We start from the raw sequence: 21,098 nt of genomic DNA, 5'->3' as shown, positions 1-21,098 counted from the left end.
AAGTGCCAATTAAACAAAAACAGCTGTTGATGTTGTTTTATTCATGTTTGTTGTATATTTAAACTATGTGTGTGTGTGTGTGAGAGAGAGAGAGAGAGAGAGAGAGAGAGAGAGAGAGAGCAAAAGCCTCTCTGTGTAACAGCGCCCTCTAGAAATGGAATGCAAGTATTGCCAGATTTACACCCAAAACCAAAATTCTTGCAGGGTATCAATTTGTACCCCGTGCATACACCAGCATGGTTTCGATAGTTTATAAATCATCATCGTCATCATCATGATCATCATACTGAGAAGTTCGAGAATTTAAACACATTCTGAGATGTAGTGTAAAAATGGAAGTAATAAAAAACATTTATAATGGGAATGGGAACTGCTTTCTATTTTGAAACTTCTTTTAGCACCAACAGTGGTGTTCATGTACATCCCAGCTGAAAAGTAGTTCCATAATGTGCATCAGTACTTAATCGCTGTATTTTCAGTGGAAATCCATAAAAAAAAAATCCTATTTAGATGGGATCCAACTCTTAAATTATTAAAAAAAAAATCTACCCAGTGATGGTTCACAGAGCTTCCCTCTGGTCCCGAAATGATCCATCCTCTGTAGTCTCAGTGATGTTTTTACCGATAAGCAGGACCTCGAAAGCCTTCAGGGATCTGAAACCTTCGCAGTAAGCTGTGAGATGGGACATTCCATCAGAAGGAGAGCAGAAAATATCACTAAGGCCCGGTGCAGAAGTTCTGATCTCTAATCTGATTACGCTAACCAATGGATCAAATATATTGCTAGATACATTCTAACTTCAAACGTCTCAGTTTCAACTCCTCAGAATTATTCAAACCAGTAAATGCGAGACTTTCCATGATGCTGATGGACCTACAAATGGCATCATTGATAAGCACCGACAAACACTTCAGATTGGGGAGTGCTGAAAATGCACCAGATTGAACCCTCTCCAGTCTTTTCCCATCTATTTGAAGGACCTCCAAAGAAGGTACATGTGAAAAGGCATCAGCAGGAATGCTTGAAATATGGCTGATTCGTAAGTTAAAAAGTAAAGAACTATTTCAGTGAACCATTTCCCTCCCTTCCTCTTTCACTGTGAAAAAGCACAGGTTTTCTTTTTTGAAAACACTCATCTCAAGCCCTGCCTTTTTCTGTGTGATTGATTCCTTAATGATACTTAAATAGGATTTTTTTTAACTGTTACATCAAAATAACTGAAGGAGAATAGGTAAAATACTCCATATATTCAATGAGGATATCAGGACAGATTTCTGTGAGAATTTCTTGTGTTTTGTGAATTCCTTCAGAATTAATACTCATAAAATATGTACTATTAAAAACAAGGATAATTTTTGTGCTGATTTTTCTGTGCTCTCTATGAGTTGCTTTATTAAATTAAATGTCTTTTACAGTTTAATCATGCTTAATAAAGTTCTGACGTAAACTGCTGTACGTGCAAACAAAAAAGCAAACATTTCAATGAGTTAATTTGAGATATTCAGGTCAAAATCAAATAAAGTGCAGCACAGGTGGAACCGAGAAAACTTTTCTGTTTTACAATTTCTTTCTTATCAGGAACTACAAGTGATGTTGTGATGAAGAGATGATGAACTGCATTGCAGTGATAGAATTCCAAAAAAGTTTTCCTAAAATTGCACAAATCTTTGAGCAAACAAGCAACACATCCTGTTTATTCTGTGAAAAGTTCCACAGTATGAGCCTTACCCACTACCATAACCACAACCACATGAATGTCAGCGATTAACAATCAACAACAATAACAAAAAAGCAAATTACTTTATTACATTATCAGTATTGCATTTTTAGTTACAATTTAGTGGTCATGTTATTAACCAATTATATCCTCCATAAAATGTTATAAATACTAGTGAAATTCCCAAACAAGGAGTCCTAACCTTAAAGACAAAGAAAATAATTTAAAGATTTGGAAAAAAGCAAAGAAAAAAAGCAGAGCATCACAAAAATTAAACATTAATAAACTCCTACATTCTATTCAATATCTGTACAGTGTATAAGTATGATATTAAAATGCACATAGTTAGAATATTCCCACACAAATATTACTTTTGTGCGAGATTTGCACAAACTAATGTGTCATAACATTAGATTAGTTTCCTTCAGTTCTTGTCATTGTTCTGTCAACATGTATCGTGGTGCCAGACTTATGAATACCTTCTTAAGAAAACTAAATTAAGAACATTTGTAGGATAAATAAGTTTAAGAGAATTTATTTAAAATAATAATAAAAAATAAATATCTTAAGAACGCATTTATTTCCTTTTTAGGAATATTTTAAGACTAAAATAACAATGACAAAATAGTTTGACTTGCGGATTGTATTCTAACCTACAGAGGTTAAATTTGTCTTCTATTACAGCAAATTATTTCATACTCGGTAATCTAAAAAGTAAATGTATTCATTCATATCTTCTAACTGTTTAGTCTAATAGCAGGCAACTTCTGTCATCACTATGAGGGGTTTATGACCCTTTCTCCACTGATAGACTACAGTATTTCTATCTGGAACAAACCTACATGTAGGCTACACTATAATAACTAGTATTAATATGCATTATATTTAGCTAGTATTATAGTGTTGTAACACGTATATCTTAACATCATAATGGTCCAATTAATTTATTAATCATCTATGTAGTCTAAGAGGTCATTTAGAATTGTTTTTCAGAAATGTTAATTCTTTGTCAGCTTTTCTTTTAAAGAAAATACTTAAAAAATATATATATTAAGAATTCTTGCCAAGAAGAAAGAAAATTTGAGTTAAGGATTTTATTCTTAAGAACATTTCATGAATCCAACCCCAGATCTTTAACTGACAGAACAGGCGACTTTATTTGATGGTGTATAACATTCTTAAATATGAATGCAAAATAAGCAAAAACAGCTATTTTAAGAAGGAAACCATCAATGAGTTTTAACAGTTAGAATTTTATCATTCAAAAGAAAAAGCAAAGCTGTACTACTCAAAATGAATACGCTCTTTAGAAATCAGGCCTGACTGTTCAACAAGCCTTCAACTTTTCACTCTTCCGCGGTCTTTTTTCTGCTCTCCCTTCCGCTCAACCTTCTTCACTTCTTCTGGAAGTGAAAACTTCTCCATTGCCTCTCTTTCAAATTCATCCATCTCATCATCGTCGTCGTCTTCCTCGCTCTCCTCTCCCTCTCCCTCTCCCTCACTGTCGCTGTCTTCTCCTTCAGCCATGTCCTCTAAGATGTCTTCCACATCTTCCACAAACTCCCTGAACGGCATCCGATCATGAGCGAACACTCCATCGGTGAAGAACTCCTGCACCAGCTTGCGGAGCTCTTCTTTTCTGGAGGTCTGGTCCTGATCCTGGAGCTTGTTCAGGTAGGACTGGAGAAGGGTCTGGAAGTCCCGCAGGCTGACGGGAGAGAGTCCCTCGACTCGAGCGCAGTCGGTCACACCGCTGCATGTCTCCCGCTGGCCGGTATAGTGCTGAATGCGCTCTCTCTGTTTGGTCCAGTAGTTTTCACGGTCGTTATGGTGATGGGAGGCGGTCTCGTCTGGTGGTCTGTGGCCACGTCTCTCCTTATGTTGTTTTTCCTTTTCATTGGAGCTATGTTTCCCCTCATTTTTATGGTTGTACGCCTTCTTTTTTTTCTCCTCCTTTATTCCATCTCTTGACTCTCTTTGTTTCCCTCGCCAGTGCTTTCCCTCCATTTCTTTTCCATCATACTCTTTTGGAAAGTCTTTGTCTCCTTTCCATTTTTTCTCTGTTTTATCGCTGTGCTTTCCATCACTCTTTTCCTTTCTCCACTCCTTTTCACCTTTCCATTCATCCTTCCTTTTCTCTTTCCATTCTTTATGGTCATTCCCGTTACTCGGTTTCTCACTTTTCCAGTCTTTGTTCTCTTTCCGCTCCCCTCTCTGCTTCCATTCTTTTTCCTCTTTCACTTTCTTGTTCCCAGTATCCTTCCAGTTCTGTTCGTTTCCCTTCTTCTCATCCTGTCCTACATGTTTGTCTTTCTGCCACTTTTTATCTTCCTTCGATTCTTGTTTTTCCCCCCACCCCTTAAAATCTTTACTTTCTTTCCTCATTTTAGCATCATCTCGTTCTTTGTCCTTTTCCCACTCTTTTCTCTTGCCTGCTTTACCTGCCTCTTGGTGGCTTTTATCATTTTTCCTCTCCTTCTGTTCCTTAGCATGTTCTCCCTCAGTCACTCTCTCCTTCCTTTCCTTGTCGTCTTCCTTTTTTCCACTTTTCTTCTTGTTCCATTCTTGGTCTCCCTTTCCCTCACTCTTTTTGCCCCCAGTCTTCCTGGGCTTCGTGTCTTGTCTTTCAATCGGTGGTACATCTCTTTTGTCTCCAGCAGAGGGCGTCCAAGAGGCTGCTATGGGGTGCACAGATTCTGCTGAGAAAAAAGATGCAAGCTTATTTTTTTTAATTTATTTCATAAAAAACATTTTTTAAAGCAGAGAAAACAATCAAAAATTATCTTTCCATTTCATGACTTAATTTGATTTTCATAATGCTCTGTATTTTAAAACAAGTTAAGTTAAAGAGATACAAATGCTACTAGGCTTTCATCTGTTATGGTTTTTTATTTTTTATAATAATACAAAAAAAATAGATAGAATACATGTGTTTCATTGATGAATCACTGCTGTCAGCGTGTGTGCATGTGTGTTCACTGCACCTGTGCTCTGTGTGAGCTGTGAAACTTTAACTTTCAGATGCTCCAGTTCTCTCTGAAGCAATGGCACGGCCTCCAGCTCTTTCTTTGCTCTCACACTTTCTTCTTTCATTCTCTCGTTCTCTTGCTCCAGCTCCTTCTGAAGAGCAGGGACTCGATCTAGTTCTCCTTTTATCCTCTCGCACTCCTTCTCCAGCTCTTCTCTCCTCACACGCTCCTTCTCTCCCTCCTCTGCCCGAGACTGCGCTTCTTTCAGTTCAACTTGATGTTGCTGAGTGCAAAAAATGAACATTGAACGACTGAAACGCTTTAATTTGGCCATACTTTGAAAATGTCCCTGCTACTTTGTAATACAAAAGAGAATAATGTATTACAGAAATAGCCTTATTGAATATAACAGTCATCCAAAAGTAAATTACAACAAGAGTTTTTGGTCCTAGAAACCTTGAGGAACAGTATAAAAGGTCATTTACATGTGGAGCCTGTTTACTTGTAATTCTGTTGCACTCATTTGGACTTCATTTAACACAGATTCTGTACCTGAAGCTGTGCCTGTAGTAACAATACGTGCTGATCTTCCTTTGCCTGTTTGCTTAAAATATCTGGAGGCTGAAAACCAGCAGGCATGTCTTTGGAGACCTCAGGATTCAGCCACTCCTATCACACACATAAATGATCAACAGATGATAGAATACGAACTAAAATATAATGTGTAGGTCTGTAACGTCACATAAAAAATGAATAGCAGATGAACGGACCTGATTTGTTGGCTCCTTCAACTCTCTAACATCCATGTCTGATTCTGAGAAGAAAACGCAGAAGATCAAGCAAATCAAGCAACATAACCAGAATCACAATCCCATATTGATCAGTAAAAAGCAACAATGGCCAATGTGATGAAGATGAGAAAGTAGTTAGGGACTGAAGGATCACACAAAAAGCATGCGGTTCAAGCAGTGGCTTATTTATAACATGCAATGTATTGAATTAAATCTGTACATTAATCTACAGTAAATGTTTTCGATTCATTTTCTAAATGTATGCATTATTCATGTAACTAACTGATATAGTCTTTCAGTCTTCCAGTTATTCAGAGTGGTTATGCATCCACTTGAGATCACAGGAAATTAAACAGGATGCACAAACAATTTCAAATGCAACTGTCATGAGTTATTGTACAACATGAAAGCACAATTTAACCAGTGCCCAGATAACTGCAACTCTCAATTTCCCCCCAAAATTAAGATTCTGTCATCATTTACTCACCCACAAGTTGTTCCAAACCTGCATGAATTTCTGTCTTCTGTTGAACACAAAAGAAGATATTTTGATGATTGTAAGTAACCAAAGAGTTTCTGGTCGCCATTGACTTCCATGATGTTTTTTCAATAGGGACCAGAAACTGTTTGGTTACCCACATTCTTCAAAATATCTTCATAGAAATTCATACAGGTTTGAGGATGACTTGAGGGTAAATGACAAAATTAGATTTTTGGTTGAATTTCATTTTAAGTACAGAAAAGAGAAAAGAAAAAAAAATTGTCTCAACCTAACACTGTTTCCACATTCTTGGACATTCTGGATATTTGAGACAGTTTGAGTAAAAAAATGATTTCTAGACATCGAAAGTCATGTTAATTAACTGTATCTGTCATGGGAATTTTAATACATATTACTAATACATATTGTTCTAGATTTGCCTTTGAAGTTCTAAAATATTTTATCAGGTAGAAAATTTTGAGTAAAAAAAAAATATATTATTAAAATTCTTATCCAGCAAGTGGAAAGGCCATTCAAATATTGTTGTGGACAATGAGGGGCATAGGGGTCAAAAGGTTGAGAACCAGATCATATCCTGCACATATGCAAAAGCACATGCATGTTTTCATCTGCAGCATCCATTCACCAGCAAATTACTTTGAGCTTAAGCATCTCATTGCTCCATCCATCTCACACAGACACACAAACACTCTCTCTCTCTCTTCCTACCACCATCCGGGTCCATGAGCATACCTGTGGAACAATACACCTCAGTCTCAGACACAGGAACAGATTCAAATTCACTCTCTGATATGGGCCACCGCATAGGTACTTTTGGTCACATGCCCCGTTTTTATGACTTGCAATATTCAATATCAGATTGTCTAGGAGTCTTATAAAAGTTAATTCTAACCATCCTCATAAATGGTAAACTCCATCGCACATTTCTGAGTATGTAGTTCACGCAGACGTCTCTAGTGACTGACAACCTAATAACGGCGGCCTAAGAGCAGTGTCTTGATCCCATTTATGAAATCAAATTGAAAAAAAAATGGGATACAATTTTATACACGTAACATCTTACAAATTCACTCAAACCGTTATGCTGACAGTATATTATTTGTAATGACAAATTTATTTTAAATAAGAGAAATCTTATCTCACTTTAACTTAAAAAGACCCACTTTTTGGTGCTGAATATGGTAATTAAATAAGAATATAGGAAGTATTATTAAAATCATACATTTATTTAATTGTTTGAATGTGCTAAGTACTTGATATAAATAATACAGCAATCTGTATTTCATTTGATTTGTTTAAAATGAAAAAGAATGTGAAAACGGGCCTCATGCTTACCAGAGAAGAAAATGGTCCCTAGCCCTAGAAGAATTACAGCTGCAAGGATGCACTTGTTCAAAGAGAAGACGGTTTCCTGTTCTCTTTGAGGTGGTTGAAAATCTTCCTCATCCCCCTCTTCATCATCATCATCTGCCTCGGTCTTGTCCAAAGAGCCCAGGTGGGAGATTTTTCTCTTTCGTAAAGCGTTCCCCTCCTTCCCGGTTGTTTCTAACACTTCTTTAGACTCTACACAGAAAAAAGGGCACATGATTATTGGTTGATATTCAGTAAGTCAATAAAAAAATAAAAAAAGCATGATCTGTACACAAATATACAATCCAAACATTGCTTTTTTTTGGCCCTGGAACATATTATTAACTGTTCACTGTTTTCTGATTCTAGTGTTATGTTTCTTGAGCTACAAATCATATTAGAATGATTTCTGGAGGATCACGTGACACTTGAAGACTGGAGTAAAGATTGCTGAAAATTTGACTTTGCCATCACAAGAATAAATGACACTTTAAATTATATTAAAATAGAAAACGGTTGAATATATTACAATAGAAAATTAGACTTTTGAATTGTAATGTATGCTGATGTGCTACCCAAGCTACTTGAAATACCACGGCCAAAGTCTTACTACGATTTTGCTGCAGCCTCATTCCTTTCTTCAAATTACATAAAGTGCACAAATTTTATAAAGACAAACACTGACACACCATCTTATATAATTTCAAAAAGATTTGGGAAAAAAACAGAATACAATCTGTAGTTTTTTCAGGATGCAGGTACAAGCACGTGTTCATCTTAAGAAAGAGAGCGAAAAACTGAGAGAATGATGCATCTGACATGTAATCAGAGCACACGCTTTATAGTATATAAATAAAGAATAATATACAGAAATCAAGCTGCCACCAGTCATCATGCAAATCCATCATTATTCCAGAACAGATCTGCCAACTGCAGTTATGCTCTGTTTTGACCACCACTTTAAAAGTATATACAGTACATAAAACATAGAAGCAAGCAACAAGTATTAAAAACTAAATCAAATAATCACAAAATAGATTATAAATACAGAGAGGAACAAGTATGTACAGTCTCTCACCATCATTTATGGTTTTTCTCAGAGAGTCCTCATCTGATTTAGACCAGTCTCTTTCCTGATAAACTGAAGCAGGAAGTGGACTTGATCCCGAGGTAGGACTTATGTGAGCGTATGAGTCAGAGAATGATTCGCCATCAGCGCTGGGAGAAACTGGGCTCTGTGAGTGGCCTTGATCCCCGTGGTCAGGGGTCCAGGAGCTGACAGAGCTGGGCTCTTCTCTCACATGTGCTGCATTCAGCTGCGCCCGACCCTCACTGGTCTCCGGAGACGTCACCTGGTTAATATTTTGCTAGATTTAGTTACTATTTTACACTAAAGGAACAAGAAAAACAGGATGATTTTTTTCTTTTTGTTATGGCCAACAGGATTTTAGAACATTTAAAGCATTTATTCGAGGAAGGACACCTGAGAGAGCTCTGGAGGCTCTGACCCATGGGTGAGAGCGGGGTCAGACTGTAACAGCGAGGATGTCTCTGTCGGCTGGTGAGCAGATGCTTCAGAGGAGTGCTTCTCTAGGTCACCGTGGGCCTCCGGTGAGGGCTCAGGTGCTTTTGAGAGCTGCTCCTCCATATTAAGACCTTCAGCTACTTGACCCACATTCTCAACTCCAGACACCTGCACACGGAAAGTGAAAGATTCCAATTAATAAAAGAAGTATGTTTTTGGGAAGTTTTACCACACTTACCTTGCGTTGTTCTTTATGATACATTATGATACCAGCACATCAAGTAATTACATAGTACCCACAGTATGAGTGCACAGTACTATTCATATTATTTAGAAATATCATGAGTTATTGATTACACTACATAAATACTATGCTTCCATAAACTATATTACGTAAATACTGCATCTATATAAACAGAAGATGTGTATTCAAGTCACTGCATGTATGAATTTAAATTTTCACACATATACATTTATAGACACACATATATAAAATGCCTGGATGCAACGTCATTGACGCTTGTATCAGTCTATGCATGCAATAACATGATTATTTTCAAACCAGAGACTGTCATCCTGGCCTTTGACCCTGACACACACCTTCATCTCTGAGGTAAGAAGAGTCCAGCTGCTTCCATTGGCACTGTTGCTGTTTTCAGACATTGCCCCCTAGTGGCTCCGTCCAGCAACTGAAAAACATGACCACTTCAGAAAGTCACCAGTTCCAGTTCAGTGACAAATCAACAGAAAAATACAGTAAAATTTAGAACCAATTGTATTGTGGATGAGTTTCATTGCATGAGACGTAAAGGATATGTAAAGGACCCTAAGCATGTAGAAAACTACTGTGTTAGCATACACTGTACACATAATACATTTCTTTTTAATGAAAGGACAAGTTTATATAATGGAGAGAGTGGTGAGAGAGTTCAGTGAGGACGGTCTCTGCACTACAGGCCTCTACTAGTGGAAAAGAGAGAGAGTGAAAAGCTGGAGCTGCGGTGAAAGTGTTTTTCACTTCATTAGTATTATCCTTGTGTTGCTCCATTGGTTACAACAACGGTTCCCTGGCTGGCAAATATTTTGGCAAAGAACGGTGTTACTAAGGATGTCAAGTGAAACAGTCCTAAATGCAAGAGGAGAATGGTGGAGTTATACACATACTGAAAACAGTGAAAAAAACAAAGCAATGGACCTACTGCTCACTACCAGAAAACCAAGACAGACGTGAGCGACTTCTCCAAGTGGGTCAAAGACGAACAGCCATTTCAATGGATTACAGCACCTTCTTCAAACATTCTTCCATTTGTGCTAAATCTTTTGAATTCTAAGTAGATCTGTATATTAAATAGATCTGCGATAAACAAAGCAAGAACGGGATCCCGTTAAGCCAAATGGTGAATCTTCCATGACAATTTCTAAAATGAAAGAGGCCTAATCATCGAAGTGCCACTTTGTGACACACTTCACTCTTTAATAAGGATCTTTTTCCTTTCGCAGTAATTTGGGTCTGCTAATAATGTGGCTCCCATGAGAGTTTTTTTGAATGTAGCCATGAGAGTTGTTGAGGATATAGAAAATGGATAACAGCTAAAAATAGCACGGAAAGAAGCACAAAGTGCACCTTACTGAACTGGTATTATCAAAAGATAATGAAAATACTGATGTTTAATATTTTAAATAATAAAAAAAATATTTTAGAGAAAATTATCATATTATATACGATAATAAAATTAGTGATTATTTTACAGAAGCAACAACAAATATTTTATATTTGTTATTTGGTATTTTAGGGGTAAGCTAAGATTACTTTGTGAACTATTAAACCAGATAAACCCACACCGTTTTAAATGAAAAGCTAGGTCCTCTGTCAGTTTTATCTCTTCCATCTCCTCTTCCAACAGAAAATGTCCATACAAGGACACATCTAAACGTCATACGAATATCAGCACAATTATTACTTCCATGCATCATATACGCATCGCATGTTCTCTGTGTTTGGATGTTACACGGATGTTGGACATCTGTGCACGTCTTAAGCAGATGCGGTTGAGAAATGGGAGTGTTCAAAATTAAATTTGCACGCAAATGACGAAGTCGCACTTTACATATACACACATTCATGCACATGCCGGAAATATAGAAGAAAAACACAAGCCCCAAGTTTCATGTAAAGGCGATTTGAATTCGATTAAATACGAAAAATTTCTAAAAGTATTAAAAAGAACCATACCTAAAAACTCTGAAGCACCTTCCGCCTTAAATACTCTTCAATTTCCACCACGCTCTCCTTGTCTTGTGCAAAATTGCAAACTTAAGTGTGCAGTTTTGTTGACAGGCCCTCGGTCTCCAAAGTTTTCCACCAATCAAAGCTTGACGTTTAGCAATGTCCCGCCCACAGACTGGTTCTCCACCAATGACAGCATACGTTATCTTCCGCCCTTCAAAGCACACTTTTTTGTGTGTTTGACTAACGAACACAGGTGACATGATAACGAGGAGATGTGTGCTCAAACAAATGAGAAAGGATCCCGACAAACCTCCATCCGCATATATCAGACTTGGTGTTTATATCTAGTAGCCTAATGTAAAACATGGATAGAGTGTTCTATTACTTTTCTTCCAAGCAAGACTTATATATGATATAGCATCATTTATGTGCTTTATGTTATTTTGAATTTTCTTTATAGACTCAAAACCAATTTCAAGGGCTGTTTGGAACAAAATATGATTTTGAGTCACTGAATTGCTCTGAAGAATGAAAGTTTTCCTAATAACAGGAAATTATATTTGAAATGCTCTTAAATTGGTTTTGTTTATATAGTATCCTTATTTGGATTTGTGTTACTTATGCGTCTTAAGAACCTTATAAACTGTTCTTATTAAAAAAAAAAAAAAAAAAGCCTCACAATATTTTTATAGTTATCATCTATAAAAATAGATTACACTTTTGAAAGGGATTCCAGTTTCACTGTGGCCACGCTTATATCACTTTTTGACTTGGGTTTAAAGGCCATATCAAGCACCCAAAACACACTAGCATTGCGGTGAAGAGTTTTGCATGAGCAAGCTTGACCTACCTTTTTCTTTTCTTTTCAGAAACTACAGATAAGTGACTGTGTAATGTAGTGTAATGCCTCAGTTTACAATAGGCTGTTTATTTGCATAGAGCATCTGATATGCTACTTTTTCAACATGTATTAGAACCCATTGTGAATACATTTGGGTAAAATGCTTATGTACAGTATTCAAATAAGCATATGGCATACTTTATCTGTATTCACATAAGTAGGCCTACTTTAAGATATTACTAATAGTGTCTTTACATATAAACTATTAGCCCTACATTTTACAGTCATAGTTTGTAGCCATACCCTAAATTTTAAGCCATTTAAAAACTCTCGTGACCTTTTAGTTATTTAAAAAGAATTAGACAATGTTTTTTTCTTTTTCATTTATTGCACAAGTTTCTCAAACGGTGTCAGTTAAAACATGTTTGAATACCACCAGCATGTCGACAGGGATGTGATCGCCTGCCTGCTCTAGAGTGCCAGAGACTTGTGAGGCACGAGTTTCTGCCTGTGTGTGAAGAGATCTGGATTCAGGCCAAAGCATCAACACATCTGTGATCAATCATCCACCTGCTCAAACGCTCTGAAAAAGGAAACATCATGAATATCACCGTCGAGCGGTTTTAAATATCATCTGACGATAAATCTACTAATTTATTCATGCTTCAAAATATTTATTTTGCGGTTGCCTAGGGCGCCCTCTAATGGTCACATTACTTTATTGCACACTTCTACAAGGTCAAGGCTAAATGTTTTTGATCCCTTGTTTTGTTTCAATAAGTTTAAATAATCAATTCCAATTAACATTTAAGTATTGCTCAACTTTAATATCTCATTTAATCCTCAAACAGCTTAGAAAAACACTTTTATTAGTTTGCTTAAAAATGACTAAAATTAAAATTAAATAAAAATGACTACAATTTTAAAATGTAAATATAAGATGAAAAACTTAAAACCCTTAAACAAAACTTTTGACATGTCACCTTGGCACATGAAGAGATAATTCATCCCAAAGTTGTGAGTTTTTTTCTTCTCTTGAGCATAAGAGGAGATATTTTGAAAGCATGTTGGTAACCAAACAGTTGCTTTTTTACTGTGTGTGTGTGCAATTATTTACCTTTCTCTTAGTCCAGCATCTCTTTGATGCACCAGCAGCAGAGCAGGAAGTAGAGGCACTCTTTAAGAGACTGGATAACTCCATAAGCCACATTCCCTCCCAGCAATTTCCTGCCGTGGCCCATCCTCAGAGCTGCATCTCTCAGGTTTTGGCCCATTGAGGAGGGCATGGCCTGGGGCAGCGGGCGCTGTGGGTGCATCTCACTCCACCGCTCCACGGTCGACTGGAGAGTGCGAGCGATACTTGAAGGGAGGAACTGGAGGAGAGCGGGCCAGGTCCTTGTTTGCCGCTGTGCGTTGTGGGTCTCCACTTTTTCCTTCAACCGTAACGTCTCTTCAGATTTAACACTGGAGCAAACCGACTGCTGTGTGTTGTGGGATACACAGACCCAGTGCCCCCTGTAAAATGGGTTTCATTCAGCTCTGGAAAATGCCAGCAAACTGTTCACCTCCTATTACACAATGGCAGCACAACATCTCTCATCTACCTATTGTTCACCTCTAATTCCACTACTGTGCAGTGAAAGGTCCTGAATGACTGTCAAAATATTCTCAAAAAGTGCGCAAATAAATACAGACTTTGTAATAATGTGACGAGTGTCACAAAGAAATATTTATGGATTAATCTTAAAGAAGAAGACAGTAGTAAGATTCTGAAATGTGACATTTGATCTTGATCTAAAAAAAAAAAAAAGGCATTAGGTGAAATGAAACACACCAAGAAAGGTGAATGATATATGTATTTATATATGTAATCGATCATTTGATACAGGTGTAAACATTTATGTTTTCCCCAAAGAACAACAACATGAAAATAATTATTAAAATATTCAAAAACATGTATAAAAAAAAAAAAGAAAAAAAAAAAGAGAAAGTAACATTTATATAGGCAAAGAAGAATAAAATGCCTTTGGCTTAGAAAATAGCAAACAACCAACCACAACAAAAAATAGACACCGTTACCACAATAACAGGAAGTGTTTCCATGCAACAAAAGGCCGCTGTGAAATATGAAAATGAGCAAACAGTTCAGTGGCGAGTCAAAGTTGTAAAAGCCAGATTATTCCAGCCCTGTGTATGTTTGCATCCACGCACACAGACTGATAAACACACTTTCTTTAATCACCATTTGTCAGTTAGTGACCAGATCCGTGGTGCTATGAGCACATAAAAAGTCTGACGGCAAATGAAAAAAAAAAAAAAAAAACATTCAATGCATTAATTTGAATAAAATTCACATAAGCGTGAAGGCTGGTCACATACAGTTGCAGTAGCCCCACACTGCAGAACACAAGATCCAGGGGGCGTGGTTGGATCCAAATCTAGGGGGTGGAGACGGGTGGGTTTAGGGATCAGGGGGTGGAGACGGGTGGGTTTAGGGATATGTAAGGTGGGAGGATCTGGATTTTGCGTACTGCAGTGAGGACCATCTCTACATTTGCGGCTGGGATCCATCTGGATTCATAATGTGGAATGAATGTTGACCACTGACTCAAAGTCCAAAAGTGACATCTATTAAAAAGATTAAAAATTAAAAAGTTGCCCATCTCAAATTGATAAAGTATCCAGATAAGTTCTTTGCACATCTGACTAAGTGAATCCTCAATTTACATAGATTTGTGTGATTAAAAACAATGCTACTGCGTTGTCTTCAGGAGAGCATGTCAAATCTTACACCTTCATGTTTTTTCCTGCGAGTTTACAAATTCCCAACAGATACATTAGACACAGATCCACACAGTGAATGACTGGTTTTAGACAGCTATTAGCATAGGCAAAGCTTATTTACATGTTCTCTTGCAGGGCAGCTAATGTTGGTTACTAAATGACAGATAAAAGGTGTTTATTCACATACTGAAGTTGAAGCAACATAACACGATACTAAGCAGTTTTATTTAACCCACAGACCAGCACTAAACTAAGCACAGTAAAAACAGCGTAGCAGAATTAATGTGCAGAAGACTGCTTTCCCAAAACCTGTTCTGAGCCTCACTAAACTGGTGTCGTTTTTGCAGTTGATTATCTTTTCCGTTGTTGTTGTTTTTTCCCAGAAAAGAAAGTGTCATGATTACCCATAGAATCACAAAAAGGCGACTGTGTTTTATCGGTGTGTCTGTGTTTGGTAAAAAGGCACGATCAATATCAGAGCAAACAAAGATGAAAAACGTGGTTTCCTGTTTGTGGCTTCAACAGAAACTGCACTTGCGGCTGCAAAGACACGTTCACAATTCATTTGGAGCGCTTTTCCTCTTCTTGGCTGGTGTGTCCCCTATATGTTATATATGTTGTTCAGATGCAAAGTGATTATAGTGAATCTCTGAAAAGGACGCAGGTTTTGTAACACACACCATAGCCTCCTTACGCTTTCTCCAGTAACTCAAGTCTCCGGGACAAACAGAAGCAGCTGACAACTCGATATATTTGAAGAAATCGATTGTCAATGCGAACAGAAGTGACATCCACAAGATAAATAGAACCTCTATTTCCCAGATTAAAACCATCCCAATGATGACGTCAGCTGACCGAGATGACATCATTGCAACAAATATATAAAAACTTAGTTAAAATGACATCATAAAAAGGCTTTAATCTGATCTCAAACTACGATCCTTCAGTCCTATTCAGGCTTACGCACCCATGTCCACTCATTGCACTTCATTTTTTTTCTCTTGTCCCTTTTGTCCCAAGCTGATATATGATGTTATGTGGAAAGGGAATGTTCCCTTTTTCCACAGTCTAGTTTGTTGTATCTCATAACAGGCCGCGTTAAGTCCCTCACAGCGTCTGCTTATTTGCATAAGGAAAAATCCACACAAGCTTTCACATATGTCCAGGGGTCTTCCCAAGTAACCAAAATTCCTCACGTTCGGAATTCTATAAAGGGTATTGTGAGGTTGAGATTAAGAGGCATTTCTGTGTGTTATCCCCTGGCGGGAACACTGAGAACAGAGATATTCCGGTGGGAATTCTGGATGTGATTCATTAGATGCGGAAGGGGATCGTGAGAATGAGCTCTGGATTCTCTTTAAAGTTTTGCATATTCATCAGGCAGTCAGGACACCACGGAAGTGCAAGATTTCCAAACGGCCGCAACAAAATGCTCTCTGAAGACAAACTCTTTGGATTTCGCCCATTGCACGAGATGTGAATCTTTAGAGTGCTTCAAAGGTTCTGCAATTTTAGTGCATTCACATCAACTCTCGACTCGAAGAATAATTTGAGACATGAAGTCGTGTTTGGGACATGATCCATTCATAGTTTGGCTTTTTATAATCGCTTATTTCAAGCGACGTGACCGTTTGTCCTCGAGTAGAATGATTGCATCGCTTGGTAATTTCATGGCCGGTAATTGATGCGGTACAAAATTCTTTGTTTCTGTGAAGATATGATTATCTTACACTCCCAACGGATAAAAAAAGAAGAAAATAAAATGCTTTTCTCTAATAGAGTCTGGCAAAAATAGCAGGAAATAGAGGAGTTTGTTTCTCTTAAATGTGTGGTGGAGAAAGATCTGCCTTTTTTTGTTTTTTGTTTAAGCACGGCGATCGACTGGCTGCTGCAGACACACCTCACTTCCTGCCGAGATGATTGGCAGCCGGTTGTCCTTGTGATAGCTGATCAAGTGACTGACGCTCTCGAAGCGGTGGTCTTTGGTGCGCACCTATGAAAGGAAGAGAACAGACGTTAAAGAATTGTATTAACATGCTATGGAATTCTATAATGTTTTAATAAGGACAAAAGGTAGATTTCATCACATTACTCACCACTCCCTCTGGATCCACCAGAAGCAGGTGTTTCGATTGACCGCCCTGCTGTCCAGTGAGGACGTACTGGCCTGGTGTGGTGTTTGACTCCCGCACCAGGAAGTCTCCATCCTTGGTCAGGAGTCTTTCGGCCTGCCTGCGGCTTATAGGACCGTGGAACCAGGGCTCGTTTTGTAGCTGCTCAGCCAGAGGGGGCGCCACTGTTCCCGACATGACTAAAGCAGCATCAAATGGCTCTAAAGGACAGAGAGCATGATATTGGTGCATCTCTAGAGAATTTACACTTAGTTATTCTACAACTACTAATACTAATTAAACTTTTTTTTTTCATCAAAGAATTATAATAATTTTAAATAATAAAAAACTATGATACTATTATATTAATGAATATGAATAAACATTTTAAGAAGTAATTGCTTTAATTATCATGATTTTTACATGGATTAAGGAAAAACGTAAAATCACAATTTTTAGCCGTTTTTGAATAAATATATGAATATCAAGACACGCATTATAAATCCATACATTTTTCCAAGCATTAGTTACTCACTCATATCAAATACATCTCTGGTAGCATTCCCATTGGCTGCTGGCGCTGGGAGGCGGGATTTATCAATATTGACGTATGAGGGGTCATCAAACAAGCCTCCCTCCTTAACACCCACTGAAAGGGAGAAAGAGAAAAGAGAGGACGACTGTGAGGTTAAAGTGAGTTAACCTTCAGGTGAGTGCGCTTAAGCTTTGACTTTCTGATCCAGCGATCCAGAAGCCACCCATCAAAGGAGCTGTGTAATAGGTTTGGGCAGCTTCCAACAGAGAGCATTGAACAGTGACAGAAACACTGCTGACTCACTCTGCAGAATGACAGGCTCAGCTGAGAGCAAAATGAAATGAAGGGAAGTGCGATAATATAAGACTGACAAATACTATGTGGCACTATGAAAGGAACAGGGCAGGGATTATTAGTGTGAAGCATGTGTGTTTGTGCAAACCTGACCTGGAAGAGGAGGAAGAGGCTGCTTGTGAATATCGTTCTGGCTGGGCTGTCCAAAGGGCTGAGGAGAGACAGTGAATTAAAGTGCTGATGCATATATTAACCAGTGGAGTTTTGTTATTTAACTAATCAGTGTTTGTAAATTAATCTTTTAAGTGAATTAAACATAATAATTCACTTTTATACACTGAATCACATTTCTTGTACACTAAAGTCTCTGTTTTTTGAAGACGGTGAGCTCAAGTGCACTGGTGGCTTTTCCAGCCTGTGAAGACTGACCATAACATGAGCCAATAGCATTTAATACAACAACAAAAATTATATATTATATTATATTATATTATATTATATTATATTATATTATATCATATTATATATTAACTGTACTTATCAGAAACCTTTGAATGGTAGGGTCTCATGGTTTCCATAAAAAATATTGAGCAGCAAAAATGTTCTACCATTGTTAATAATAAAAAGATGTTTAGTGAGAACTAAATCAGCATTTTAGAAAGACTTCTGAAGGATCATGTGACACTTTAGACTGGAATAATGGCTGCTGAAAATTCTGCAAAATTCACCATGCTTTACAATATATTAAAGGATTAATTTAAACTGAAATAATATTTCACAATATTACAGTACTTTTATCATATAAATGCAGACTTGGTGTCTTTTATTACAAACTTTAATCAAATCCAAGTGTTTTTTGTTTCTTTACGGTAGAGCTTGACAAATGCTTACTCATGCTTACACAATGGAGGAAAATTAAAGATCTGCTTTATTGCCATTCGCAAGAAAAATGCTTATGATTCTTAAACCCTTGCTGAGATCGCTTTATAAATTTCCATCCACACAAATTGTTATAAAGGACTTATTTTCAAGACTTATTTTGGCTTTGAATGAATCTGTTCTTTTTAACGAACCAAATTCACTAAAATGATTCACTAATAACACGCAAAAAGATTCAGTGAACAAAACTTTGTGGTCATGAATGAATTCAAAAGACTTAAAATCCCCATACATCAATGTTAACGAACACAAGCTTGTGCAGACGTGTGTCTCACCAGCGTGGCTCCTGTACTGTGTCCAGGACGGGTCCTCATGTCAACCAAGCCTCCAATGGGAGCCTGTTTACCGGGGAAGTTATTGTAATACGGAAAGTCTTGAGGAGGAGGCAGGTCCTCTTCCTCTTCCTCCCAGGCCAACCCATCGAAAGGAGCCATCCTAAAGGTAAAGATAATATTATTATATAGAGATGCTGTTTGAGTGATGACATGATGTATCGTTTCATTCTGATACCAGCAGGAATAGACACACACTCAATAAAAAGGAAGTAGGAACAATAAACAAATATAATATGCTCCAAAAATAAGTTTTTAATGAGCCTTTTTGATCTTTTTAAATCCTTAAATCTGCACATTTCTTGAGCAGTGCTGATTTAGCCTTATTTATATCTTATACATTTACATTTTAGCTTTTGTCATTTTTATTAGATGCATTATACTTCTATTTAGCTTTAATTCTTGTTTCAGTTTTTAACGGTAATTTTAGTACCTTAAACCTATTTCCATTAGTTGCCAATGCAACAGTTCATTTAATTTTTTTATCTATATTTATATTCTATTTCAGCTTTATTTAAGTAAACAAAATATTTTTTAGCTAAGAATAACATCACTGTTCCTGAAAAGCAACATTGCATAAAATAATACTTGTTTTCATAGAATGCATGTAAAATATAAAGGATATTTGGATTATCAGTCATCTTTTTAGATATTTTATATAGAAATAAGGCAATAGTACTCATTAGTAATACGATGTGGGTACGCAGTGCAAATAGCCACAGTCATGTGTTTCAGCACCTTAAACACATGCTGTAAATAGACATACAGGATATTAAGGGGGTGTCTAAAGAACCTACGAAGGTGCCATCATTAACAATGCACAAACACTCATGTAAACACCACTGACATAAATGTAAATGTTTGCAGCACTTGTTTGAACAGGCACATACCGGTCATGAGGGGTAACCACTTTGGGGGGGGTTCTTCAGGTACTGTTTAAAGCGGAGTTCAAAAAGCCTGGCCGATGGTGCTGATGACCTCCTGAGCCAAGCCCTCTGAGCACTCCAGGATATGACATGCTACCAAATATCAGATATTGAATATCAAGACATCAGTCATGGCCAAGAACAAGATTTTCCTTAAAGTGATAGTTCACCCAAAAATGAAACATCATGTCATTCCAAATCTTTCGGGTAAATGATTCCTTTAAAGCCATAACAAATAATGCTACATACAACCAAGTAATTTCGTATTCAACATCAAATAAACCAGTAATTTAAAAATTCACTTGTGTATATGAAAGAACTCAATGTGAAAGTGTCGAGGCATATCTTTACCTCTCTGATTGACGGGGTCTTTGGCGACGTAGGCAACATACTCTGCTGTGTCCTGGGGAGAAACAGAAAGAAAGGGATGGAGAAGAAGAAAGGAAGAATGAACAGGGGAACATTAAGAGAAATTAGAGAGTAGACACAAAGAACAAAGGGACAAGCAGAAGAAAGCAAGTCTTTTAGCTGAGGGTGTCTATTGACTAAAGGGCAGGAAACAGAAGAGGAAACAGTAGGGGGAAAGAACAGATGACTACTGACAGCAGGACAGATGAAGAAGACAAATGAGAAAGAAATGACAGAATGAGAGTAAAGCTGATAGAAGCAAGAGTAAGACGAATATGAGGAAAAGAAATGTATGTAGTAGGGTTTCATCCATCAACCGACTGATTAACGATATGTACATATTTAATAATAATAGCATAAAGTGCAAATGTATTTATATTTAATATTAAATCAAATTAATTTAAATCAATAATTAAATATATTATATATAATCATTAAATAAATAATTAGTATGTACACATTTAAATTATTAATTTCTAATTAAATTAGTAACTGAGTTCTAATTATTCAATTACTGTTTTCAATTTTGCATTTTATATATATATATTTTATATATATATATTCTAAAATGTTATATCTATTAATCAATAATTGTTATTAAATATTAATAACAAAATTTAAGATTTTATATTATATTTATTAATAAATACTTAAATTGCATTATTAATCAGAATTAACTTACAATTTAACTATAATTTTAATATAATATTTAATTGAACGAATTTAGACAGACTAGGCAACCGACCAACTAACTGATTTTGAAAATACGGTAGTTTTGCACATTCCTTCTGCTGGCATGTTGTCTTCAGTACACTATCAAGGTCCTTGCAGTGAATGCAATCA

At 36.9% G+C, this 21,098-nt stretch overlaps 2 protein-coding genes and 1 pseudogene across 6 annotated transcripts in view; all 3 read right to left on the bottom strand.

Annotated features, from left to right (window-relative positions):
- Nucleotides 1-1,784: 1,784 nt before the first annotated feature.
- Nucleotides 1,785-21,098, bottom strand: part of LOC113060229 (pre-B-cell leukemia transcription factor-interacting protein 1-like) — a 55,242-nt gene continuing 35,928 nt past the window's right edge. Inside the window, exons 1-10 of one of the 5 annotated variants that reach the window (XM_026229140.1) lie at nucleotides 11,089-11,234; nucleotides 9,456-9,544; nucleotides 8,814-9,023; nucleotides 8,409-8,682; nucleotides 7,316-7,543; nucleotides 6,689-6,712; nucleotides 5,458-5,501; nucleotides 5,240-5,356; nucleotides 4,703-4,970; nucleotides 1,785-4,417 (exon numbers count right to left, since the gene is read on the bottom strand). In XM_026229140.1, coding sequence (XP_026084925.1) covers nucleotides 3,057-4,417; nucleotides 4,703-4,970; nucleotides 5,240-5,356; nucleotides 5,458-5,501; nucleotides 6,689-6,712; nucleotides 7,316-7,543; nucleotides 8,409-8,682; nucleotides 8,814-9,023; nucleotides 9,456-9,518 — 2,589 coding nt within the window. In that variant the 5' untranslated portion in view covers nucleotides 9,519-9,544; nucleotides 11,089-11,234 and the 3' untranslated portion in view covers nucleotides 1,785-3,056. Of the gene's footprint in view, nucleotides 4,418-4,702; nucleotides 4,971-5,239; nucleotides 5,357-5,457; nucleotides 5,502-6,688; nucleotides 6,713-7,315; nucleotides 7,544-8,408; nucleotides 8,683-8,813; nucleotides 9,024-9,455; nucleotides 9,545-11,088; nucleotides 11,235-21,098 lie in introns of those variants that run through there. The other 4 variants (XM_026229143.1, XM_026229142.1, XM_026229147.1 and 1 more) reach the window with 4 other exon arrangements.
- Nucleotides 12,283-13,665, bottom strand: LOC113060235 (lens epithelial cell protein LEP503-like). The gene is made up of 2 exons (XM_026229158.1): nucleotides 13,044-13,665; nucleotides 12,283-12,509 (listed from the first exon to the last, which is right to left on the bottom strand). Exon 1 carries the CDS (start codon nucleotides 13,240-13,242, stop codon nucleotides 13,051-13,053), a length of 192 nt encoding a protein of 63 aa, XP_026084943.1. The 5' UTR covers nucleotides 13,243-13,665; the 3' UTR covers nucleotides 12,283-12,509; nucleotides 13,044-13,050.
- On the bottom strand, nucleotides 14,578-20,310 carry LOC113059468 (SHC-transforming protein 1-like; annotated as a pseudogene).

This window comes from Carassius auratus, chromosome 41 (genome assembly GCF_003368295.1).
Source record: "Carassius auratus strain Wakin chromosome 41, ASM336829v1, whole genome shotgun sequence".
Lineage (NCBI taxonomy): Eukaryota > Metazoa > Chordata > Actinopteri > Cypriniformes > Cyprinidae > Carassius > Carassius auratus.
This window is presented reverse-complemented; position numbering and strand designations above follow the sequence as displayed.